At 39.9% G+C, this 26,128-nt stretch overlaps 2 protein-coding genes across 9 annotated transcripts in view; one reads left to right on the top strand and one right to left on the bottom strand.

Annotated features, from left to right (window-relative positions):
• Positions 1-17,568, bottom strand: part of LOC116704685 (probable E3 ubiquitin-protein ligase HERC1) — a 43,468-nt gene extending 25,900 nt beyond the window's left edge. For 5 of the 8 annotated variants that reach the window (XM_032540302.1, XM_032540303.1, XM_032540304.1 and 2 more), the window contains exons 1-31: positions 13,636-14,607; positions 12,205-12,300; positions 11,905-12,087; positions 11,576-11,788; positions 11,185-11,283; positions 10,954-11,050; positions 10,693-10,836; positions 9,680-9,807; positions 9,345-9,489; positions 9,013-9,184; positions 8,639-8,773; positions 8,300-8,465; positions 7,916-8,041; positions 7,233-7,457; positions 6,606-6,758; positions 6,368-6,500; positions 5,656-5,859; positions 5,284-5,505; positions 4,729-4,902; positions 4,383-4,497; positions 4,129-4,246; positions 3,684-3,885; positions 3,201-3,495; positions 3,054-3,102; positions 2,932-2,977; positions 1,754-2,007; positions 1,340-1,537; positions 1,027-1,147; positions 654-894; positions 355-521; positions 43-195 (exon numbers count right to left, since the gene is read on the bottom strand). In XM_032540302.1, the coding sequence (XP_032396193.1) occupies positions 43-195; positions 355-521; positions 654-894; positions 1,027-1,147; positions 1,340-1,537; positions 1,754-2,007; positions 2,932-2,977; positions 3,054-3,102; positions 3,201-3,495; positions 3,684-3,885; positions 4,129-4,246; positions 4,383-4,497; positions 4,729-4,902; positions 5,284-5,505; positions 5,656-5,859; positions 6,368-6,500; positions 6,606-6,758; positions 7,233-7,457; positions 7,916-8,041; positions 8,300-8,465; positions 8,639-8,773; positions 9,013-9,184; positions 9,345-9,489; positions 9,680-9,807; positions 10,693-10,836; positions 10,954-11,050; positions 11,185-11,283; positions 11,576-11,788; positions 11,905-12,087; positions 12,205-12,300; positions 13,636-14,607 (5,746 nt within the window). Of the gene's footprint in view, positions 1-42; positions 196-354; positions 522-653; positions 895-1,026; positions 1,148-1,339; positions 1,538-1,753; positions 2,008-2,931; positions 2,978-3,053; positions 3,103-3,200; positions 3,496-3,683; positions 3,886-4,128; positions 4,247-4,382; positions 4,498-4,728; positions 4,903-5,283; positions 5,506-5,655; positions 5,860-6,367; positions 6,501-6,605; positions 6,759-7,232; positions 7,458-7,915; positions 8,042-8,299; positions 8,466-8,638; positions 8,774-9,012; positions 9,185-9,344; positions 9,490-9,679; positions 9,808-10,692; positions 10,837-10,953; positions 11,051-11,184; positions 11,284-11,575; positions 11,789-11,904; positions 12,088-12,204; positions 12,301-13,635; positions 14,639-17,385 lie in introns of those variants that run through there. The other 3 variants (XM_032540298.1, XM_032540297.1, XM_032540299.1) reach the window with 3 other exon arrangements.
• Positions 17,569-18,594: 1,026 nt separating this feature from the next.
• esm1 (endothelial cell-specific molecule 1) lies at positions 18,595-20,981 on the top strand. Its single transcript, XM_032540146.1, has 3 exons — positions 18,595-19,209; positions 19,705-19,848; positions 20,022-20,981. Exons 1-3 carry the CDS (start codon positions 18,786-18,788, stop codon positions 20,114-20,116), a joined length of 663 nt encoding a protein of 220 aa, XP_032396037.1. The 5' UTR covers positions 18,595-18,785; the 3' UTR covers positions 20,117-20,981.
• The last annotated feature ends 5,147 nt before the right edge of the window (positions 20,982-26,128 follow it).

Below are 26,128 nucleotides of genomic sequence, written 5' to 3'. Positions count from 1 at the left end.
ATCAATTAAATTCATTTAAATTATTCTTTCAAATTGTCTTACCTGAAGAGCACTTGTGTGAAATAATTGTCATGAGTGGATCAATCCATTTGACAAAAGTAGAAAGTCTTTTCATTACTCTTAATGACAGCACACGCCTCAGAAACACCAAGAAATCTGCAAGCTGAGATTCAACCACTTTGCTGCTTTCCACTCCTAAAACATCAAAACAAAAGGAAAACTGTATTCAAAAACAAATGGGCTATTAAAAAAGGACTTACAAAAGCAACATCTGTCCTTAAAAAGAATATATTTCAATGTGCTATCTGTAAAAAAATACTTCTGTGAAGTTTAAAATGGCTAAATATGCAACACCAATTTGATTTGCGCTCTTGCTGCTGGAGTCCAGATCTGTTCTCTCAGCTGTTCCTCTCTCTGCTGTCTGCTGTTGGTGGAAAGTATGCACGATATTTTGTAGCTGCTCACACATGACTTCCATCAGAGCATGGGATACATCCATAGGCAGCAAATCCTCACAGGAGCTGGGAGCACAGGGTAATTTGTTATGCAAATGTAAACACTAAAGTATATTTTCAGTTCTCAATTAATCAAAATAATAGTAGAAGAACTAATGCACACTTTGTTGCAGCTGTTTAGAGTCTCTTCAGTCTCACCTTGCAGCCACAGTCAATATCTGAAGCAGGCGGGCACAAGCTAGTCTAACAGCCCCACTTAGCAGCATGGATCCAGATTTGGGGGCAGCAAACCAACCCTGGTTCATCAGTGCACAGCTGTTGTTGGTCAGCATGGAAAGGATTTCCAGGATGCCACATTTGATGACCAGCACCAAGTCCGCTGGTTGGTAGAAGAAATTCAATGCAAACATTGTAGCTAGGAGAAGGTGCTGGCAGGAACCTGTGTATGATAAAGACATCATCTTAATTACATGTAAAATAAAAATAAAAACTGCTGCAACCGAAAGTTGTACAAGGCAGTGCAAATGAAAGCATACTTTGTTAAAGACATGTGAAACAATAATGAACAAACCTGGATGTTCTCTTTCCAACAGGAACCTCTGTTTGAGGACACGCACTACCTGCTGGTAAAACATGTGGGCTGCGGATTGTAGCTCTCTTTGCGTATCCAGAGAAGCTGAATGCGTACCAGACTGGATTAAGATAAAAGGGATTGGAGGGTAATTTATACAAGAAAATGGTAATGTAGAACAAACGTACCAAATGAATACAATATTCAGAGATTCTCCTCTCCCAATCTGGCTTGAATTAAATATTCATTCATGTCTTTACAGCTTTCATAAACATCTACACAAACATTGTCATAGCATGATTACAAAATGTACCATGTAATGCTGCATCTCATAATTAGCTCCAGAGTGACAGCCAATTATTTGTGTTCCCAAAGCAAAGCATCCTGAGAGGAACTGAAGCTGCACGGACTGCAACAATGCAGGAAACTGAGGGGAGACAGTGAACCCACTGCTCTTTTCCTCCATCTTAGACAGGAAGGATGACATGTGACACAAGGCCTCCAGACGCAGCTGAACACAACAAAGGCAATAGGTAGTAGTCAGTTCAGACCTTTTAAATGCATTCACTGAAGACAGCCGTTACATTAATGAAACTTAAAATGTCAAAAACATGAAAGAGAACCAAAAAAAGAACAGAGAATACCCCATGTTACGGGGTATTCTAATTATTCAGCTGTAATAATTAATGTTGTGCATGCAATATTGTGTAAAAGAGAAATTTATTACCTCAGCCCTCTGTTGCTGCTGAAGTATAGCAAAAGTAATGGCCTTCGGATCTGCTTGACTACAAGTCTGTCCACCGGGCAATGTTGGTGAGGGGGATGACACGTGGGTCAGGTTTCCACAGACAAAGTGGAACACCTGGTTAAGAATAGGCAACGTGTTGTTGCCATAGTGGGACATATTGGTGGTTGGACTAATACACTGCCGCAGGCGATCCCAAGCGTCTTTCATGATGCCCAGAGAACACAGAGGTAAGCCTGGAACAAACAGACCTAAAGAATAAAGGCCAGTATTCTGTCTTTTCTGATATTAACTTCCAACACCTCTTACAGAGTTAATCATTCAATTTTAATTTCTGTATAAAAAAATACTTGGTTGGACGTTAATGTAATTATTTTTTATCAATTAGAAAAATTAACACACCAAGTTGTGCGCAGAGCAGGAAATACAAGATAATTGAAAAATGTTTATCTAAATGCATTCTTTCCGTCATGCTACAGTACTTTCCCCTGTAATAACTCAGACTTGAATTGCAACAATCTGTGCTGACCAAAAGAGACAACTCTAAGTTCAGTACACAATAAGACAATAAAAAAATGTACAGTACCGACACAATATTAAGAGTAATATTTGGACATTTTGGGAAATACGTTTCTTCGCTTTCTTGCAAGGCTAAAGCCAGGCCTAGCTGTTTCTCCCTGTTCCCAGTCCTTATGCTGAGCTATTGGGTTTCTGACTGTAGCCTTATACAGTGGGGCTCGAACGTTTGGGCACCCCAGGTAAAAAATGTGTATTAATGTGCATAAAGAAGCCAAGAAAAGATGAAAAAATCTCCAAAAGGCATCAAATGACAGATTGGACATTCATATAATATGTCACAAATAGTTAGATTTTATTTCCATCATTAACACTTTCAAAATAACAGAAAACCAAAAAATGGCATCTGAAAAAGTTTTTCCATCTTTTCTTGGCTTCTTTATGCAAATTAATACAAATTTTTACCTGGGGTCCCCAAACTTTCGAGCCCCACTGTACATAGCACACAGATATGAGAGTGGTATTGATTTTCTCATCTAATTCTCTGCTAAACTATTCCTTCAATGCATGGCTGTAAGGTAAGATTTATCTGTTAAAAATGCCTTAATTGAAAAAATATTAAGGAGTATACATATTCCACCTACCCATTTTATTCTTGGAAGATCCCAATGAGTGTTTGGATTGGTCAGACTAAGTAAGACAGAGACAATACATTAGCACTGATAAAGAGGCATGGGGCCAAATCTTGATAAAGTATAAGAATCACCTGTTTTTGGTCATCAGCAGCCATCATTAGGAATTCTGTTGCTGATTTCCTAAAAGTGCGATAATGCAGACGGTTAGTGCAGAAATCACAACTGCAATTAAAAGCAAACATACCATAACAAACATGGCTGCCTAACACAAAATCTACCTTGCTCCAGTGGCCTGACTGTTCTCCTTTTCGCTGGGTTCCACACAAGCAGGCCTGACCCCCAGCAAGAGGAAGAGACAGCGTGACACCACCAGATGGCAGGCATCAGGGAAACCCAAGCTTTCCTCAGATTCCCTCTGCTTCTCCCATTGCTGCTTGGGATCCAGCTCCCTCTCTGGGCTGACTGGGCTCTCCATGCTGCTGGGGAGGGTGGAAGTGCCAAAGGATTCATACACTGTCACGTTCTGCTGTACATTCATTGCCTCCCGGGTGGCCATGAACGATTCTAGAACTTCTGCAGAAACAGAAAAGTCATGTGAGGATCAGATGGGCCGTATTGATGATAATGAGGTGTGTGTGTGTGTGTGTGTGTGTGTGTGTGTGTGTGTGTGTGTGTGTTTCTGTCTGGGTCTGTCTACCTTTAAGATGTAAGAAAAAATATTTGCTGGAGAAAGGGCAGACATAGAGATATACATTTCTAACCTGACAGGTACATACGACTGTTTCCAAAGGTCTCCTCCTCTGCAACCTCTTCCCGGTTGTGGTTTGCTGTGGGGGGTGGAGGCACCTGCACCTCCCGGCTGCAGTGACCTCCTGACTGCTGCTCAGGATGCTTTCCCTCCTGCTCCACTGATGTGCCCGGCTCTTGCCTGTCTGCATCGGGACTTTGGGGAGATTGAGTGGTCTGGAATACAATACATGGGTTAAATACACCTGTGTTTTTCTTTTTTTAATCAGATTATCTGAGTCCTTTTTATATATAGTGTAAAAATAAACTGTTTCCCTATAATATTGACAGAACAAATATTAAACTATACATTGTTTATGAATCACTCTGCTTTGTTCTATGATTGTTTAACTTTGTCAAAAATAGTGGCATTGCATAATGTTTGGTTCTGACAAAGTGGAGTCATTTAAGTAATGGTACCTGTTTGACTGCAGTCTGCACCTGTGACATCCTTGGCAAGTTTTTATGGGCCAACAGAGTGCTTCTGATTTTATAAACCGCTTCATAGACGTCTAATAGCATCTCACAGGGCTCATATCTGGCTCAAGGTAAGTGGATAAATAAAGTAGGTGATTAGCATTGCTCTGCATTACAGTATGAATCTTACATAATTTCTTTCTTCTTTTTTTGCGCAGGAACAGGCATTTCAGCTATATTAAATTTGTGTCACTGACCTGTCCTGCCAACAGGCCTCATTCTGCAGTCCAGTGTGTTTCAGAAGAGCAGCCAGACTGCAGCGACAGACAGTCTGCAGCAAACAGTCGCCAGAAGAGCCTCCACTCTCCCATTCTGCTCTCACAGCAAAACAACACAGCTCAATTACAACAAAGTCCCACACAAAAAAAGACACAACCTGAGGACCTGAATTTAATATAGTGTGTATATGTGATGTATTTTGCAGCAATTATCACAGCAAGTACATTCATACAGATGCATATTCATAATTTATTACTTATAATTTACATTATAAACTTTGAACCACAGGCATTCACACAAACAAACATGTCCAAATCCCAGTACCTTTGCTGTGAGCATACTCCTCCATATTCCGCCACAGGCCACCTGCTGGTCCTCTGGAGGTTCCCAGTGCTAGTTCCAGTAAAGTACTGGTTTCCTCATTCAGACTGAGCTCTGCCAGCCTGGCATCATTACTGCCCAGCAGCACCACCTCAGTCAGCCATGGCATGCTCGATTCTGACGGACAAAAAAACCATATGGGACGTAGGACAAGTGAACAGAATATTTCCTCATTGCAAAAGATGCCCTTCAGTATTAATACATTATGATGTACCCCTTCAGTCTATCCCTGTGTTTTCTGTTGATATCTACTTTCAACTCCCTAATAAAGAACAACAAAACATAACCATTACTCTTTACTCATTAGTAGTTTCCCTTACATCCTCTTTGTCAGTTGGCAAACACTGTGGTTTAATTGTTAGTGGCCCCAAACAGAATGTGGACACATTGGTGCAACATTATTCTGGGGATGAACATCGCATGCATTTGGTATCTATTTGCCAACACATTACATTGGCACATATAAAAGCATGAAGAGCAAGCAGTATGTTTTCCTACCCAGCTGTTCAAAATCCATCTCAAGCCCATTCCTGAGGAGGACATTTGATAGCCAGAACTCTGACGTTTTCTCCTGGAGTGAGGGTGGCGGCCCTTGCAGCATACCACCAAGGCAACGGCCAACTGCCAACGCAACAGACCGTTCTAGGTCCAACAGCCAGACCCACTTGCACTCCTCCTCCTGTTGCTGCTGTCCAAAGCATGGGTTTTCTTGACTTTTATCTGTAAGGAAGATCCCTTGTCATTATTAAACCTTTCTATATTTTATCCTGTAATACTAAATTTAAAAATAAACCTGTGACACTGATGTTACAGTACCACTAACAACAACAATAAATCAATGGGTCAAGCGTTAATCAAACTTCCACTGACCAAGACAGGTTTTCTGAGCCTCTATCCCCAGTTCTTGTTGCTCCAAGAGGCCTGTCTCTGGCAGCAACCTGTTGAAATCATTGAGTTGTTCCAACAATGCCAGCAAATGGCTCAGGAGGGGTTGAACTGTGCCCAGGGGCAGCAGCAACAAGGAGTACATTACTTGGCACAGCAGGCCGCCAGCCACTGAGTTGTACAACACCACTGGGACAAGGGTTAAGACAAGAGATGGGGATTAGAGTGACAGATAAAAAGAACTGAAAAATACAGACAGAGATATATGTATAATGTTATGTATAAGGAAAGTAGAAGACTAAACCATGGATTTTAAAATATGTTTGTTGAATGTGTACATGTGCTTGTCCTCAGACCAACTGACACCTTAGAGTTGACTGACACAGCTTATACATTACATTACTTTTATCCAAAGCGACTTACAATTGCTATGTTCAGTATGTCAGAGGTTGCACGCCTTTGGGGCAACTAGGGTTAAGTGTCTTGCTCAGGGACACATGTATAGATATGTATACATGTTTTAAACTTCCTTCCACTGGTCATTACATAATAAAAAAAGAAAGAATTATCAAGGATATCAAGTTATTTTAATTGTATTTTGTTAATTAGAGCACTCTGCATAAGAACAGAAAATGTGTGGGACAGTAGAGTAACTAGGCTATAATAACACTCACTTCTTAACAGCCATTATCCTTACCGTGCAGTTTCTTGATTAGTTGTTTATCCAGGGAACTCTCCTTCAACAGTTTGGTGGATCTCCGGAGTGTCTCAGCAGCACAGGGAAGAAGCAGGTAAAGATGCTCACGCAGCAGCTTGACACTGCTGTCATCCTACAGAACAGCAGAATTGTGTGAGCATAAATGCAACTATATGACTACAGAGCTCTGGGTAACACATCAGTTATAATAAATAAATATATGTGAATAGAAGTGTACCTCAGGGCTGGAATGGATGTAGCAATGGCCAAGCAGGTGTCTGTGAAGTCCAGACAGCAGCTGGTGGAAGTGACAGGGAGGATCAGTCTGTCCCTGGCTATCACTTGATAGCTGCTTGTCACTGTTTTTCTCTAGTTCCCCGAATGCCCGCTCCTGTATGAATACAAACATCAACATCAACTCTAATTCAGGGATAAACTAGATAACACTAGAAGGGTACACCAGAGAGCACATGACCTATCCACAAATTCACATGAATGCAGCACAAATGTCTCTCACAAAGTTGAAGAAAGTGACAAATAATTTGTGTATCTGCCTAGTGGCATATGCTCCAAAATTTAATGGGTTCTTCCTTGGCTCATGCTACACCCTTCCACCAAATTTCATGAAAACCAGGTCTGTAGTTTTTCCATAATCTTGCTACAAACAAACAAACAAACAAAAACAAAGAGACAAACCTGAAAACGTAACGTAACCTCTTTAGCGGAGGTGAATATAGGAACATTTGTGAAAACAGGCAACACGATTTAATAGAAAAAACAATGCACTACATTTTCTTAAAAGTTAAAGCGTAAATGTATCCCACTTTAACACACATACAAATGCACAGGTTGGTCCGTTCCATACCGTGTAAAAGCCTATGCTGAGGAGCAGGGTTCTGAGCAGCACCTCTGCTAAGTGCAAAGGGTCGTACGCCATAACAGAGCTGGATGTAGAGGGTGGCCCGACAGACATAGCGGGTGTCAAAGTGGGTACCAGGGCTGTCACCTCCCCAAAATTGCTGTAACCTAGTAGAGAAGCTACATGGCTCTGATCCTGAAGGCTGCTGAGGACCATGTCTAACTGCAGACGCTTTGAAAGATACAGATTAAAGAAGAAAAGGGAATTGTTTGTTATTTGATCATATAAATGTGAGGTTACCAGAACATTTCTGTGGAGAAGATTTTGTTTCTTCTCTCACAAGATTCAATTCTTTAATACATATTGCCCAGCAACTCCCCAAGTGGAGCTGTGATTTGGACAAACACAGTGTTTGCTAGCTTTATCAATGCATTTTATAGCCAACTATGCAGATCAGAGTTATACTGAAAATGAGAAAAAGCCATGCAGCAAAGGAAAAATACATGTTAAGTAAAGTAGTTTAAATGTAATTGTTTAAGTGCGTTCTGTATTTACAACAACAATTTCTATAAAAAGACATTCCTGCCTGATAATGTATTGAAGCACAAATGCACAAAAAAGACATTTGGTCATAATAACCAGCACTAATATAGGCAATGTTTAAAATGGCACAAAATAGCTCTAATTACCTGTCCTTTGGAGAGGACATTCAAGCTCTGAGGGCCCTGAGGAAGGAGGGACAGAAGCAGTTCTGTCCTTTCCCTTAGTGGAGGAAGTAGCAGGGATGCACCAATGGACAGTGTGTTCAGAACTGCCTGAGGATGGAAAGAAATGTCAACACAATATGAGAAGACACTTGGATATCAATCTTTAACATTTACTGCAAGCTATAAATATAATAACATTCGCATATACAGTCTCTAAAAAACCCCTTCACAATTTAATTTAGACACAAAACATTTCTTAATATCTTGCTTGTTACACCTGCAGACAACACTAACAAGTCCTCATGTCATAACACTGCATAGGTACATAATGAAAATAATCTAGTAAGGGACAGACTGTTAGTTTACCTGTTGTATGGAGTCTGGCATATTGGTATCTATAAGCCGGAAGAGAAGGTTTCTGAGGGGCCTGCCCTGAGCCCCCAAAACCATGGCACCAGTGCCCCCAGCATGGGCCAAGGACAAGTGGATGGACAGCAGCTTCATGCACAGCAAAAGAAACTGATGGTGGTCCCTGAGTAATACATGCAGAGAGCATTAGGAGTTATTTTTCAAAACAGCAAAGGAAAAAAAATTCAGGTGGGTCTATACTGAATAAAGTCTCAAACAGAAATAATAAAATACAATCTTCTGTAACAGGTAATGTTATCATAACTGATAGCGTGCTGTGTTAATTTAATTTCATACCTTTTAGATAAGAATGGGGCAGGGGGTGTGTCATCCCCAATGCCATCACAGTAACTTTCTAAGAAGTTACGTAGGTAGGTGAATGTGCTCTCTTCCAAATCAACACAAAAAGGCCTGTGCCACGCTACCAGTTGCCTGAAAAAGACAGTCACTTGAAAAGAGCTGTGCAAGCATAAACGTGTCAGAAATAAGAACACAGAACCACAGATTTGACAGAGGATAAGAAAACAACAGGTCAGCAGTATAAAACAATGCTGACCACTCAATGGAAATGTTGCAACATAGAGATAACATTCTGATTTATTTGGTGAAATCACTTATGTTTAGGTGAATGGTATTTATCTTTGCTAAAATCAAGGAAACACAACCTTTACCTGTCAGTTGGAACTGCGGTCCAAGCTAGGCTGTGAGAAGTGCCAGCAGTAATTTGCTGGATTGACACCCCCTCTAGACCAATGACCTTCTTGGGTTTGGTAATTGGTGTCGAAGTGTGGCCTTGCCCACATTGACCCATGGTGTTGTTCCCCCAGGCATACACTTCATTCTCTGATGAAAGGGGAACATTGCAGTCAGAGCACATTCACACTTTTAATATCCCATTAAAAAGAACTATTAAAATTATCTTTTTTACCCCAAATTAAAAGAAATAGGTTGTTCTTTACACTATTCATCTGAAGAACTGACTAAACTGTTGTAGGTCTCTTACCGTGTGTCAGAGCCAGACAGTGGCTGTCTCCACAGGATATATCAATGATCTTGGTGATACTTAGGTCTTCTATGAACCTAGGTCTCAGAGAGGTTGTCTCAGAGGAACCACATCCTAAACATGAGCCACAGCCCCATGCAAACACCTAAAAAAAACCACACAAATATCAGTCTTTGTATTCAATCCTTGTATTTAGGATGTAATAAAAAAAATACATTGTTGAACCTAACAGAAGCAGTTGTTAAGAAGAATGTAGAAAAAAAAGTCTTTTTACATTCTCCTTGTTGAAAGGTTTTATTTTGAATTGAAAGTTGACCCACAATGCTGCATCTCACCTGTCCTGCAGAGGTAAGGGCCAGAGATGACTGGCTGCCAGCGCACACTTTCCTGATTATGAATCCATGCAGGGCCTCTATCACCTTGGGGCGATACACACGATTGGTGTCTCCATGACCTAGTTTACCTGAAAAAGGTGAGTAATGTCAGAGTACCAGCATTATTTCACACCAGCTCTCTTGAAGTGCCCATATTATGAAAAACACTTTTTCTGGGATTTGATGTGTTATTATGTGTCTCTGGTGCTTCCACACACATACAAACTTAATAATATCCGTGCTGTTTTGAGGGAAATACGGGTTTTGGAATGTGCCCCGCCTTCAGTCTCCGAGTGACCTGCTCAAAATCTCCACAGCTTTCTAGATAATTAGCCGAGATGAGGTGGCTAACTGTAGCATGCTAGCATGCTAGCTCGTTCTCAATGGCAAAACACTGTTACAACACACACTAGTTCAGAACTACTAACATGTCCCTGGTCTGCAGGTATTCCACAGGTACGTCCTCGTTTAGAAGAAGTCTACCAGCTAATCCTGCCTTGTACTGACCAAATTTGGAAAACAGTAGCTAGCTGATGTTATCATTACCTAACTACAGGGTATGTGCAACTCCCAACTCCCTAGATAGTAAAGAAGTGAGATGTCAGTGAGATGTCACACACTGTAACTAAAATAGAAACCCAAACACACAAGGTGAAAAGAGGATCTGCAGCAATGTGCAGTACAACCAAAATATGGTGTTTTTTGAAAATTAAATCATATAAACCTATTCTGGTACAACCTCAAAATACAATTGTGAACCTGAAAATGAGCATAATATGGGCACTTTAAGACAGACCACAAAGGATACGACTATGGTTAGGATTAAAAAATGACATATTGGGTGTTATTTTTAAGCATCTTTTATGTATGTATGTATAGAAATGAAAACCTCCCACTCAAAGTGTGATTTACACCACTTAACACCGAACTCTATTATGGGCTTAAATCAAACTGTATGTCAACTGTCAACATACCATTGTCCCCTCCACCAAAGGACCACACAGTGCGTCCATCCTGCGCCACAGCAATGGTGTGGGAGCTGCCACAAGCCACCTGCCCAACACCACTGATGTCCTTCACTAGTGTGGGCATGTTTCGACTCTGACTGTCACTGTGACCTGCTCAGGGGAGAAACACAGGACAACAGAGGCTGTTGCTGACATACCGGAGGAAGGGAATCAATGGAATTGTTGAGACAAAACGAGCACAATCAACTTGAGAAATACATTTTGTACCAAGTCTGCCAAAGTCGCCTTCTCCCCAGGTGTAAAGCTCTCCATCATTAGTCACAGCAGCACTGTGTCTGTAGCCAGCAGACACACAAACAACAACCTGGCAGAGATACCATAATATATAAAAGATTATGTTAAATCCCACGGCTTTTCAAATACATACTTAAGAATAAATGTAGGTCTAAATTCCCCATCCATCTTTTTCCCAACAAGCAGTGTTTTCTGCGTGCTTACTTTGCCAAACAGTGGCCCTTGTATGATTTTGGGGTATTTCTGTGTAGCACTGTTGCCATGGCCCAGTTTCCCATATTCTCCATCACCCCAGCTGAACACCTGAAAGAAATATTTTGAAAATTCTATAAAGAAACTAAAGAATTGTATCTGTCAATTAAAATATCACTAAAATCACATGTAGTTGTTACTTTGACTGATTCTACACTGTTTTGTCACTGTCAAGAATTTAGTGTTAAATAGTTCTTCAAAACGTTTGGGAGAAACACTTCTTTAATGTATTTTGTGACAAAAAATAAAAAATAAAAGGGTATTGAAAAACTGTCCAAAAATTTTTTTTTGCAGATGTGTAAAATATATATATCGGTACAGTAGTTGTTTTATCATCTTATACCTCTCCCTCTATAGTGATGGCCAAAGTGTGACCATCAGAGCCCTTAGAGGAGGACACCTTCTTCATGTTCCTATGTGGCTCCAGCACAAGTTTCTTGGGCATGGACTGGTTGTTGGAGTCCCCCAGGCCAAGACGGCCATAGCTGCCTTTTCCACATGCTTTCACTGAACCATCTGCTGATACTGAAAATGTACAGTACTGGCCTGCCTCAATCTAAAAAAAAAAAAAGACAATGTGGATAAACGTAAGTACATGGGAAGAATAATATTATGGATTATTATTATTTTACATGGAAAGATGTTAGTCCTGTCCATATGAGTAGCCAATACCATTTGGGCATCACTGAAGCCCTGTGTCAGCTTTGGCAGCAGGATTTTCTCCAGAGTTCCCTCTGCCAGCTGGTGGCTGCTGTTGCTGCCCCACACATACACCATGACTGTGTCACTCTCTGAACCAGGAGCTGCTGTATCAGTGCTGCAGGAGCACAGGCAGTAGGATGCTAGGTTACAAATCTGCCAAAAGGGAGGAGGATAAGGTCCATAAGGTCAGGTACTGGAAACTGTAACAGTTCTAAAAGGTGCCTGTATGTTTTAGTATCTGTGTATTTAGTGTCTTCAATATTGCCTTACCTCTTCAAACAGGCAGAGAGCTGCCTGGGAGAGTCGACAAAGTCCATCTGCATCCTTCTTCAGCACCTGAGTGTTGACGGTGTCCCCACGGAAACCCTGGGGGGGAGGGGGGATTTCTGCTTAGCCTTGACCAGTGTCTGTTTTTACTAAAACCTGTGACTTACTGTGTGTAAATATTATTCAGTTTCATTTCATTCCTAAATTGCCATTTCTATAAGCACATTCTTTCTAAACCAGAAGTATTAATCACAACACGAAAAGCCTCTTTTCCCAAGAACAGCCACATGTCACTGCATGATTCGGCAGCAGGCAAAATCCAGACAGACAAAGAGGAAAAATGTGAGATCCCAGTCCTTAGACGCAGATCTTAAGTGTGTTTTATGTTGTGTAATCCCTTTGGATTTTCTTTAACTAAACAGAGCTCTAAATTATGTGCAGGACAGGCAAAATCAATCATGAGGTTTCAATGCAATACCCAGCCCTTGTGGTCATTTGTCCAGAAATACTGCAAAGCTGATTAGCCTGCTAAAGATTGACTCGTTACGCACACAGAGAGAGGGCAAGAAGAATGAATATGAAAGGCTGAATCGTAGTCTTCATTTGCACACTAATGCATCACTCCAAGCTTTAGATGAGAAAGATATTCAACGGTACGTGGCAGTAAAGAACAACTGTCCTGCTTTATCAGTATGTTCATAAATGTGCATAAAAGTTCCCTCATATAACTTGTAAACTAACCACAATACATGAATGTAAAACTACTTTTTAATTATAATAAAATAACAAACCAAGACAAAGCAGAAGAAACAATTTCAGATGGGCAGAGATATTCTAGTACTGAGATCAACACATTCCTTCTGCAGTCCATTGTTTGCCTCTCTTAATAATCCAAATTAGAGAACAAGCTCTTTTAATAAATAAAAGTTTTGCCATACAATTATAACTGGGTTAATTACTCCACGTTATCCCATGTCTTTCAAACTTCTGAAAAATAATAAATCCAAATAAATGTGATGTCTGGACAAACTCATTTTAAATGAGCCTTGATCAATTCTGCCAATAATCTATAATGCAGACACCAATGTAGGGCTGAGTTATATGGAGAAAATCAGATACACAATAATACAACAATATTTTAGGGTTTAGTTTTGGAGCTTTAACAAAATATCTTAACAATTAGATTTTAGATAAATTATCATCAATAATGTGGATATAATGACTAAGTGGTTGAAGGCAAAGGACAGCTAGAACAATCTGGGACTTATATTACAATATCCAAAATCCAAGACAATTTCTAGTCTTATTTCACAATGTCAATATAATATCTATATTAATTACCCTGCCTTACACCAATGATGTTAGTATTTACATTTAAACAGTAAAAGGAAGATTACTCCAAAAACATCGGAAGAGACAAATTTGAAAACATACCGAATATAGCTTCATTTGGAGAAGCGTTTGATGGATGACATCAAAGCCCACACCAGCTGGGTGCTGGGAGCTCAGTGAGGAGGAGGAAGACAGTGTAGAGGTGGATGAGGACACAGAAGCAGCCAAGGCTACCTCCACCCACTCCAGCAGAAACTTTAGAGAGCCTCTCTGCATGGCCAGGCCAAGCAGTAGCTCCAGCGCTAACCTCCGACCGGTGGGGTCGGCCCCACCTATCCCACTGCTCACTGATGTTTTCTTCAGAAAGTCTGCCACCTGTGCAAGGCAGTCAAGCCCAACTGATGGGATCTTATTCTCATTGGCCAGAGATAGTGGTGGTAGAGAAGTCAGCACGGAGGACGCTGTGGCAAGCACGTCATTGCAAAGCACCGACTCCGGATGCACGGAGGCTGCGTATCTCCAGTTCTGCTGCAGCAACGAGAAGAGCAAACTCAAACCTGTCCTCACGCCCATTTCTATCAGAACATCTGTACCCGACTTGACTTTGGATGCTCCCCCTGGCAGGCAGGGCTCTGAGGCCAGCTCAAGTTGCCCACTTTCTGTGCCACTGTCTGTGGACTGGGAGGGCAGCTGCACACGAAATTTGTCATGGTATTTGCTGTGAAGTGCGTAGTAGATCCTCTGGAGAACTACCAGCCTTTGGTGGAGGCCCAAGGTGTAGGAGGTTTGTGACAGCATCCGATGAGCCAGCCATCGTTGGCTGTGAAGCAAGGATGACAGGTACTCTTCCTTCTCCGCTGAGGCACTGGACTCGCACTCGAAGTCTGGCAGCCGTGGGCCGAAGAGTTCTTGAACAGGTTGGGCCAGAGTCACCACTTCCTTGTTGTGGAGGAGCTTATTGTAGAGCAAAGCAGCCCCATGCCTCCTGGCTGTCTGTACACTGTCTTCTGCTGCCCAGGAGCTATTGAAGTGCTCCTGCCACTTCTGCAACACATGGGTCTGACAAGGCACCATGTCTGGGCATTATCTACACTCTGATCTAGACCTGAAAACAGAGGGAAAATGTGATTGAAAGAGTCAAATGGCAGATTTATAAAACTCCCACATATCATTTCCACACACTTGATAAACGTAATGCAATGTCTTTTTATTTAATAATAATAATTTAATAATCTCTGTCATAAATTTACAAGCAACATTTGCCACTAAAAAGCCTTTGTTATAATGAGTTTTCCTGCCAAGTAAATTCAAGGAAAGGTGTCAGGTTTCTCCTTCAAGTTGGAACCCTTCCATCATACAGTACATCCAGGCTAGTGGCATAGGCCCAGTGGGTATCACTGAAATAGGTCAGCTCAACCAATGATAACAGCTAAGCACCGCACCACACCCGCACTAATGAGAAGACTTTTGTCTAACAAGCCGTTATGCTACACGATACAAAAGGGATGTTTTTGGTTTAATAGCACTAAATAGTATTTGTTTCTTATTATGGTCAATCAATGAAATAACACTGCTTTGAGAGATTAGGCAGATGAATGATAACAATCTGATTCTTCTTCCACTTAATTCATATTCTCAATGCAGTTGACAAAGTCATTGTGATTCGTCTCAAAGTTTGTCACCTGATGCTCTGAAATACAATCCTGTGCAAAGACCAATGGAGCTCCACCTAACCCCCAGTCTATCTGCATTTTTTGTCTGTTTTCTAAACAATTAAAGTCTGTTGCTGCTGTTGAGTGGAGATTATACAGTATTCACAGGAACAGCTTGCCTGAAACAAAGAAATGCACACACCAATGCAGATTTGGGTTTTCCTATCTTGCATTTTAGTAAGGCTAATCATACGAGGGTTTGTGAAGTGGACTCAACGCCTTGAAAGCCATGCAATCCATAATGGAGGTCAAAAAAGTTAGGATCATTTCACTGTTTTTATTCTTACTTCCATATATCTGTGTCTTTGTTGCTTTTGTGTATTTGTGCGTGTGTGTAATTTTGGGTTAGCACCTTGGGCCTGGAAAACAACATTTTGTTTTCAAATACCCACAAATTACAAACAACTACTAAAACTAACTAAATCAGCTGTTGAATTGTACATAAACCTCAAAACACTTAGGTCATGGCTGAAACGCCTCTATGATTAAAACTTGTACAAAAACCTGAACCAGTATGAGGGACAGAATGCTAGTTACAGGGTGCTAAACATGAGCATGCCACCACAGTCCACAGTCTCTCTTGCTTTGCCTGAGGCCTGTGAGGCTATATGGTTTCCACTCTGGACAAAAATAACAGCAAGCATTGATACAGTAATGGGCTCTTCGGGTAAGACAACCACCAGCAAGCAACCACCAGCAATGTGGCGCAACCATCACTGATTACAAACTATTTGGACATAAACTTTATGGACACCTCTTAAGTTTTCCTCTCTCTTCCATCCAAACCGTCAGATACAGAGATATTTAATTAACAATGAAAACGGACAGCTCTGATATGTTGATTTAATATTGAGAATATAATGTGGCTTAGATAAGACTACATGTTTCTGCAGGACAGCTGGCCTAAATCTACAAGAGAGTAAGCTCAGCTATTTGGGATGAGCGCTACCATCCTGCTTCCCTTTGCTTCAAGTGGCTAAAGCAAGGTGATTCAGGGGTTTGAAAGGCCTTCGGAATAAACTGGAGGAAGTTGCGGGGCCAAAGTGTGTGCAGGTTGCTCTGTTGCCATGACAACCGTGACCACAATAAGAATTACGACAATGGATGCATTAATGGATACTACAGTAGCTAATCACAAACCTTGCTAATGTGTATTCCCCACAAGCTACTGTATGTACTGTAATTTCTGACGGCAACTTAATTATTCTTTATTAAACGTTGTGAACTGACAGACATTCAGGTCGTTATCCTTTTTTGTAAAAAAAGACAACAACATATTAGCAAATGAAATGTGAAAAAGTCAATCAAGTATAAAACAGGTATAAAAGGTATACCAAGTATAAAAGGTATCTAAACATTATAGATAAACAATGACATTATTAAGTAACTTGGGGCTACAAAAAATATTGTACCTAGTAGCCTATGTTCACTTTTTTGAATCGTCATAAAAGTTAAGTCATTATAACTGCAAATTGAATTCGACCATGTACTAACGGTCCAAGTATAAGATGTGTCGTGCAACTCAAATGTTTATTACTAGAATTTAGTGTTCATTTATTTACGCATTGTTGTTATATAAAGTGCCCAGTCTGGTGCAACTTTTCTAATTATATTAAAATGTTGGGGCAAAGGCAGTGAGCTAAAACACCGTTGTCATATTGTCAGAAGTTAACGGTAGGCATTCAAGCTAAGGGCATTAACCTAGCCAACAGGATAATTTAATTACAGTACAATTAACGCCATTATCCAGCCTTGCTGGCTTCTTACTTTGAACCGTAACATTTTGTAGCATTGTTTTTCATATCTGGCGATAGTTAACGTTACGTGTAACATTGTACGTTAGCTATTCACTACACCGACATAAACAGCCAAATACTGAATATGAAACGTAGTCTTCGCCGTGTCAATGACAAATACCGGGTGACATTATTACCGTATCGCATCTGCGGTGACAGCTGAGCTAACGACTGGCTGCAGTGCAGATGCTAGTCTGGTCCATGGCTGTCAAAACCGACCAAGCCCCTCCGCTTGTTGGCTGACAGCTCTCAGCAAAACACTCCCGCAGCTCATTAACGTCGTACTATAATATTAACCTGGGTGTTAGACATACAATAGGCTACACTACAGACACGTTAGTTACATTGACCATAAACCCCCGCAGAAAAATGGTTTGCGTTACCTGTCCCGTCCCGTTGAGGTCTCCCTTGGACGTGAATATCATATCAACCTTCTCCTCTTTCTACTTCTTCTTCGTCTGCTGGAGTTTTCACCACTGATGGCGAACAAATGTTGGATGACCGCCACCTCGTGTCTCGGAGAAGGGATAACATCATCATAATCATGTTTTTATTCACCTATTTTTCTTATATTTTTCATAGACTGTATAAAATAGATATTTCCCATCCAGCCTGCTCAACACAATCCGGTGTTTTTTCTTCATTGATACAAATTGAAAGCAGTAGCTTATAAGATTTTTTTTTTAATTCACTTATTTTACACATAGTCAGTTTGTGAAAAAGATGCATATTGTCCACTGTGGCTCAGGAGGGAGCTTTGTCAAGTATGAGAAACTAACATTGATGACGTTGCATTACCGGAAATGCAGGATTCAATATTTTTCGGACTAAAAGTGAGAATATCTTATTATTTGTGGCTTTGAATTTGACCATGGCCTACTCTTTTTAATCTCGTCCCCCACTTTATGGAATTGCATTAGACTTCTAAATGGGAAGTGCACTTTTAAAGAATTTCCCATTTGTAATCGGTTATATGCATGTGTGTGTGTGTGTGTGTGTGTGGTGTGTGTGTGGGGTGTGTGTGTGTGGTGGTGGTGTGTGTGTGGTGTGTGTTTGTGGGTGTGTGCGGTGTGGTTGTGTTGTGTGTGTGTGTGCGTGTGTGTGTGTGTGTGTGTGGTGTGTGTGTGTTCTTGTGCGTTGCGTGCGTGGGGTGGTGTGTGTGTGTTATCTAGACAATCATTAGGCTACTTGTCTTCTGTAATACGATATAATAACTTAGGCTTTTCCTGTATTACCAATCAATTATTGAAAATAAATAACCTTCACAATATTTAAAACAAATAGGAAATTGATTACCTACATTAACATAATAGCCTCACACACAATCTCTTCTTGGAAAATTTTAAGCACTCCAGATTTAAATGGTTTTAACTGCTGTTAGCTATAAATTGATTTATCTGGTTAAATATTGTCAGTGTGATTTCGAATCACAGGATGTTGTGACTAAAACACATCCTAACATCAAATGTGATTCTACGTAGCCGAGGCAGTCACGGTGCGGTGTTGTGGGGGGGGGGGGGGGGGTCCGTCAGTCACACAAAAACAAACCAAAGATAACTTGTGACATCAGGTCACACGCATTTCAATTCCTGGATGGCGGTCCAGAGTTAATCCCACTTCCATGCCGGATTTCTAAAAAGGGGGCTGACTGGCAAAAAGGGACGACAACACCGGAATGAGGAAATTGACGAGGGCAAGCAACGCGCAAAACAAAGTTGTCCATCGCTGATAACCAGACAACCTGATGAACCAGAGGTCACTCCACTCAAGTCCGCCAGAGCTGGTCCGCTTCTCTGTCTCCTCTTCCCGAGACATCCAAAAGACAGCAGCCCTTTCACGAGCTCGCTACCTGCACCCAGGGATGTCTTTTCTCCTCATCACAGTGCTGTCTTCACTCATAGTGCAAGATGCTGAGGCGTGGGGCGCCAATGTCAAGTACGCGGTGAACTGCCCCGACAGATGCAACGTGGAGCGGTGTGGCGGGACACAGCGGTGCACACGGACGGTCCTGGATGACTGCGGCTGTTGCCAGGTCTGTGCCGCCGGCAGAGGGGAGCACTGCTATCGCACAGTGTCGGGGATGCACGGGGTGAAGTGCGGACCGGGATTATTCTGCGAGTTCTACAAGGATGAGGACGATTATGGAGACGAATATGGGATTTGCAGAGGTAGCCTACATTCACATTCAACACTGTAATGTGCCCTGGTGTGCTGTTTCTGTATGTAAGCTGCGTTTTGAATAGCCTAAGTGATGCTCTGCTGCACCAAATGCAGTAGCCTATCCCATTATGGTATTACAGTATTTTAGGCTCTATTTGTTGAAGTAGGCTATCACAATGAATAGCACCGTTGCCATATAAGCATTGGTTTTAGAGGCACATGTGCAGACCTGCGCATCCTTGCTTCAAATAAGAATTGGACATTGAACTTGATGATTTGCTCATTAGAAGCTTGGAGTTTAGACATTCAAACAGCAATGATCCTGCAACTACTTGCAGTTTTTTTTAGTCTATGGCTCTTTTTTCTTGTAAGGGATCACCATTATGTTGACTGTGAATATGCACCTGTATCACAATAGAATATGATCCCATATCAGATATATATTTTTCCCTGCTTGTTCTGCAAGACATGCTACTCTAAAATAATGTTTTCTTTCTTTACAGACTGCCTGTATGGAACCTATGGGGTTGAGTGCCGCAAGACATGCAACTGCAAAGGTAGCATATGTGACAGGGAGACAGGAGCTTGTCTCACCCTCAAATTCTTTGCCAAAATCGCCAGCAAACTCAAGACTGAGCCTCAAGCAGGTAAAAACTCCTTAGAATAAAGATTGTTTTTGTTGTTGTTGTTTTTTAAAGTGTAAATCTTCAGTGGGTCGAAACAGTTAACTGTCTTACCAAATGGACTAAAAAACAATGTCTGAAAAGACATGTCATTTGTGAATTGAAGGATTAATGAATTCTCTCATTTGTATTTTTAGAGGGAGAGGTGGGCTCAGGAGAGGTCAGCACTCCCCAGAACACAGATCAACACACGGAAAGATCCGCTGCTCCAAAGCGGCTCAACCCTCGCTGACAAGTGCTGACAAGACTGAATCGATTCAGTGGAAATGTAGCATTAACTTATAAATGAACTGAAAGGTATATTTTATTATGTTAAACGATGTACAAGTTTTTTACAGCAGTTTGGAAGTTTTGTTTGGTTTGTTTGATCCTCGTTTTGACACAAGCATCTTTTTCTAATGAAATAAGCAGACTATGTTTTTCTCTTCAAATTCTCTATTCCTCTGTTATTGTTTATCATCCGCTTCTCAAGATGATCCTGTAGTCTGTTCCCATCTGGCTGTCTCATCAGGTGTGCTCTCACAAATACAGTATTGTTGAGAACATGAGAGTTTATGTCACAAGAAAAGGACCTTGCATTTATTTTCAACCTGGACACAGCAATGTCTTTCATCGATTCATTGTAGTCCATCAAATATTTTGAGGTTTCACAAAACGATATTTTATGTGTACTGTATATATGAAAAGCGGACATGGAAAATATCATGTATATGGCACCAGCCAATGTAAAGAACACTCAATTAAACCAAAGTTATCCCTGCTTGTTGTCATTTAATTGCTTAATTTATCTGTAATTGTGTTATCTAAAATCCCTGAGTGGTTTTATTATGTGGTAATCAATTATTAAAAACTAGGTAGTTGAAGATTTATATTTCAGGCAAAAGTTGATAGCATCTAAATGAGAGGATTTTATCCATGAATGCCATTCAATTAATTGTACTGTACATGTCTGTAGCAAAACAAATACAAGTGATTTAAAATTAAAGACACAACAAGCAATCACCGGAAGGGAAAGACAAATAATGCTCAAGTTACCAATCATGAGAACATGTATAAAGTCAGTTGATTCTGCAAAAGAGAATAAGAGTTTTCAAGGGGTGAAAAAAGCAAGTTGCAAGCATTTAGAGACTTGTAGCAAAGCATTTACAGCATTGTCTTGGTGGTATACTTTAGGTTATTAAAAGAGAGATCTTACATCAATCAGAGGTTTGTCGTTGCTGGAGTTTTTAATCAGATATATCCCTCCATCCATCTATAACCGCTTATCCGTAAAAGTTTTTCATCAGATGAAACACCAAAATTCAACACTGAAGAAATCCTTTTCCTAATGTTCTGAGTATTTTTAAGATGCTTTGTTCTGTTCTAGCCTTTACTGGAACTGAAACAGGTTCTCTCTGTCTACAAAGGAACTTCATTAATATCATTTATAATATTACATTTACAGTATTGGTATACTGGAAAACTGAATTCATATAGCGGGCGAGAGATTGTTTGGGGAAGTCAAAAAGTATTTGCAATTACATGTCATGCTACATGTGTCACATTGCATGTTTTGCATCTGTCTTTTAACATCTTGGGACCATTTTGAATGGGAATGTTCTTGCTTAAACAAGTTATCCAATGGATTGATTGATCCAAAAATAAGTAACATCAAATCCAATGCTGGTTGACTTTGAGTAAGGAGACTAAAGAGGATATCGGACATGAGCACTCAATGCAGTATTTGTAAAAGAATTTGACATCTACACGTTGCAGAGACACCTACTGTAACACATTTGAAAACATAATTAGCCCAGAAACTGAGGCAAATAAAATTCGGAAAAGGAGTTCTTTGAAAAAAGAGGAGGAGACATTGATTTTCCCGAGATTACATCAGAGGGATTTATTTATGGGAGCTGGAAAAAGCTTCTGTGAACAGTATAAAAAATGCTAAGATGTCTGGATTGAAATATAATGTATCTTCTGAGTAGAAGAAATTCTTGTTTCCCATGATGATGTGAAGTGGGACATCCAAACTCCAGAGCAGAGAGCGCTGTGAACTTTAAGGCATCCTTGACTCTTAAGCCTTGGAATGGCCTACTTTCTCAACTTCCACAAATGGCAAGACATTCTTTGTTCCCATGCAGAAAAAAATTATCAGAAATGGAGAAAAAAATCACCACTAATAGCTTAAGAAGAACAGATTAGCAAATACTGGGTTTACTGGGTTTACAAAAGAGCAGACAAAAGAGAATTTGGGGAAGTTTCTCTGAAGCTACATGGATAAGCTTTTCAACAGCTTTGCCAAATAAGCTATACGAAAATACAGCAATTGCAGACAGGACTTTCATTGGTCAAAATGCAAAATTCGTTCAAGTTGTTCAACTTGTCTCTCAGCCGACTGAGTTTCAATTTATAATAAAACTGAAATTAATAATTTTTCTACGCAAGACTATTTTTTTCCACATTGTAAGGAGTGGCATGCCAGTATTCAATGTGACTTTACCCAGGGAAAATAACAAGTACTGCGTGTTTATAAAGAATAAAGAGCCTTCACATATTTGATAAATTTATAAGAATCTCAAAACTTTAGTTTTTTTTTTTACCACAGACTGTTAAGTAGGTTTCATGTGAATGTAAATGTGTAGCAAATTGTATTACAATAAATTTAATAATCAACGATGCATCTAGCAATAAGTTGTGGTCTTTAGAAATCTTTCTGTGATGCATTATCTGAGTTTATAGCACATTTCGTGAATGGATTAAACAATGATAATTTTGAGGTATACCTTTAATATATTAAATCAATTCACAGACATATCTGTAAGTCATAAATGCCATAAGTTACCACAATTATTCAATTAAATACATATTATCTCTGGGATTTTGACATTTTTAAAAGCTTACAATGAAACCTGGGGTCATTCGAGATCAAACATGATGACATGAGTGCTCTTTTAATATGATACCAGACAGTATTAAAGTGCAAACCATCTAATAATCAATCACTTTAGCAGAAGGTGCAAAGTAATCCTGTACCAGTTAAAAATATGCCTTATTAGCCTCACCTCGGACTCTTACTGGTACAAAAATGTCTTCCCGTAGTCAGCCTGTTTATTTCCTGTGCTTCCTGACACCTGTGAAAATGGCCCTTCTTCCTGTTGTTGTTGTGTCTGCCCAGGGCAGGAATTTAAAAGCAAGGATTCTTTTTTCAGGGGACACTCTTGAAAAAGCTTGGAATTTATTAGTGACACACAACTGAAAAGGCACTCGTTCTCTTCCCACTTTATTCAATTCTTGTTGAAATGAAAGGTCATCACCTTAAAGCGTAACTCTTACCAAAATGCAACCTAGGGTCTTTTTGTGAATGTACCCAAGTCAAACGGAAGTGGCACTTATAAGATTTACCATAGTCTCATTTTTTGCTGAAATGACCTTTTGAATGGGAGTGTTAAGGGTACTTTTATGCCAGCCTCAAAATAGATATTTTTTAAAACACTAAGAAGGCTCAACACAACTTTGAACTTTGCTCAAAGTATCACCAGGGGCTCTACACATGAACTCCAGCATTGAGAACATTGTTTGTGTTCTCAGAGTTTACTAAAAAGAAAGGTTTTAAACAACTCACTGTAGCTGTTAGGGAGGAGAGTAAAGATGGAAAGCTCCTAAAGCTTAGTTCCATATACATGCACGGATAATTCACTGTTTTGTCGTTAGTGAAACACAATTGTAGCATGAAAGTGCCCCTAGTTCTTCCATTCAAAAGGTAATTTGACCAAAAAATAAAATAAATAATATTAACTAAATATGCTTTTGAATGAAAATTTGACTCGGGTACACTCACAAAAAGACCCTAGGTTGCTTTACACGTATTTATTAATTCAATAAATATGAGTAACAACGTGTTATTCTTTAACTGTGATCCACACTATATTTTTAAATTAGCCCTTTAGTAAAAGCATCAAACTTTGAATACATGTAAGTAATTTCTTTCTTCTCATTCTGATGTTCAATTACAATGATCATGAATCAAAACCAGAGCATTGTTTTATATCAATCCATGGACAAGGTGACACACACGCGCGCGCACGCGCACGCACAAGCACACACACACACACACACACACACACACACACACACACACACACACACACACACACACACACACAGGTATGGGAGCAGTCTGTGTATGAGGGCAGGAGTGTTCGTAAGTGCTCTGGGCTTGAATGTTCCTCTCATTCCCTTGAGAACAGACAGGCCGAGGCCTCGAACCAAACAAAGGAGCCTGGAAAAAAACAGGAAAGCGTTGGTGAGAAATACCCTTTATCTGACTCCCTGAACACGTCACTGCCGCCTCTGCAGAAACAAAGGTGCGTGAACGGAGTAGTAAATAACCCTGATTTACTGCAAATAGATGTTCTGGTATTTACAGTTTGGCCCTGCCTCAACAGGTTGTTTATTGTAGCTGCAGAATGACAAGGCTCAATGGAGACAACACGTAAACACTGTGCAAAAGGAAATTGAAGGATGAGATTGATTACACTGATAGCAGATATCTCAACTGAGGCTTATGAAATGTAACAAGATGCACTTTAACTCACACGCTGTCATGTCAAAATTGGACACATTCTGATTAATTAAATCTTTAGCTGCTTTAATCCAAGAGTCCCTCCTTTTTTTTAACAGTTCTCAGGAACATCTTGCAGTTAAGAGCCTTGACCTCAGCGACCTGATAGATTTCTGACACTCTGGAGGGTTGCCTCATTTCTTGTCAATGTGACGTGAGGACTGGGGAACATTTCCCAACAAGTTTATTATTACATATTGCCTTCACGGAGAGAGTGTATGTGGCCAGTCAAAAAATAAATGGTAAATTGGTTAGTTTCTTAATGTAATCCTACTACTTCAAGTGTTTCCTGTTAAATGTTGGTTACATTTTGATCATTGATTGGTTGGAGGATTGTGTCTGTGACTTCATCTTTGTCTCCTTGTCCATCTGCTTCACTCTCTGCATCAGAAATAGTACAAATACTTTTCTTTTCGTCACTATGTCCTCCTTTTTGCACTGTGTACAAAATACAACCAGAACAAATACTGAGCCCATTACAATCTGTTTGAGACTGAGACTGAGTGTACAATATTATCATATGCACGTGAGTCAAATTATGACTTCTGATTCTTATGAGATCAAATCTATTATGACAGGATGCTTTTTTGAATGATCCAATGCAGTAAATTTAGATAAAATATGATCATTTTTAAATTTGGATTAAATTGCAAACTTGACACTTGCAGAGCATTGTTGCATTTGTTCAGTATATCATGAGCAAATGCTCATGGGATGACTAAGACGTCTGCATATTCCAGGCAGTTTTATTGAAGATAGTGTGAGGCAAAGTCAGCATTTATGATGTAGCTGGGGACCTGATTTAAAACTGATTTAAATGTATAAATATTTAACTTTTCGTTTTTGTTTTCTTCCTTATACAATTTGTGGCCTATATTTGTATTGTATGTACTGTAGCACATTTTTCAAACTTTTATGAATGTTTTTAAGCACTTGCAAACTTATAAATTATACATACATGATATATACATCATATGATAATAAAGCAAATTAGCCTTTTGAACATGTAACACAGTGTTTTAGTCCAGAAGAGGTTTTTGTTGTGAAAATCATTCTTGAGTGCCCTTTGTGCTGTGACACACAGACCTCTGGTGGCTCCTTGATGGTATTGTACCACATACAGTAGATAATATGCATTTATTAGCAATTCAGCTTGTCTTGAAGCTCTGACAAATGCGGCAACAGGAAATTTTACTTTTCTCATTTTTATTTAGGGGTATGTCTGTCTATTTGTCATAAGTCTGATAAGAATTTTAAAGAATTGAACCAATGTTAAGTAAAGGCTACTGTAATTTTGACATCCACCATAATTCAAATTATATCCTTAAAAAAAAAAAAATTAAGCTTTGAGTGTCAATATGTGCACTGAACTTTAAAGATAAAGAAAAACAGTAAAGGAGGATGGTTCAATTCCCAATCCAGAAGTTTTTAAAGTAACCACCAGAGAGCAATGTTGCATCGAGAAAAAAGGAGATAAGAGTTTTGGGCTGGAGGAAACTTCTGAAGAAAAGCTCAACTTTATTAATCTCTTGACTATTGCAGTAGGAAATAATAGACTATAAATAAGAACACAACAAAACAAATGAGGACTGAAAATAAATAACCAATACCATCCCGATATGTGTTTGTAGTTCATTC

The sequence above is a fragment of the Etheostoma spectabile genome, chromosome 16 (genome assembly GCF_008692095.1).
Source record: "Etheostoma spectabile isolate EspeVRDwgs_2016 chromosome 16, UIUC_Espe_1.0, whole genome shotgun sequence".
Classification (NCBI taxonomy): domain Eukaryota; kingdom Metazoa; phylum Chordata; class Actinopteri; order Perciformes; family Percidae; genus Etheostoma; species Etheostoma spectabile.
This window is presented reverse-complemented; position numbering and strand designations above follow the sequence as displayed.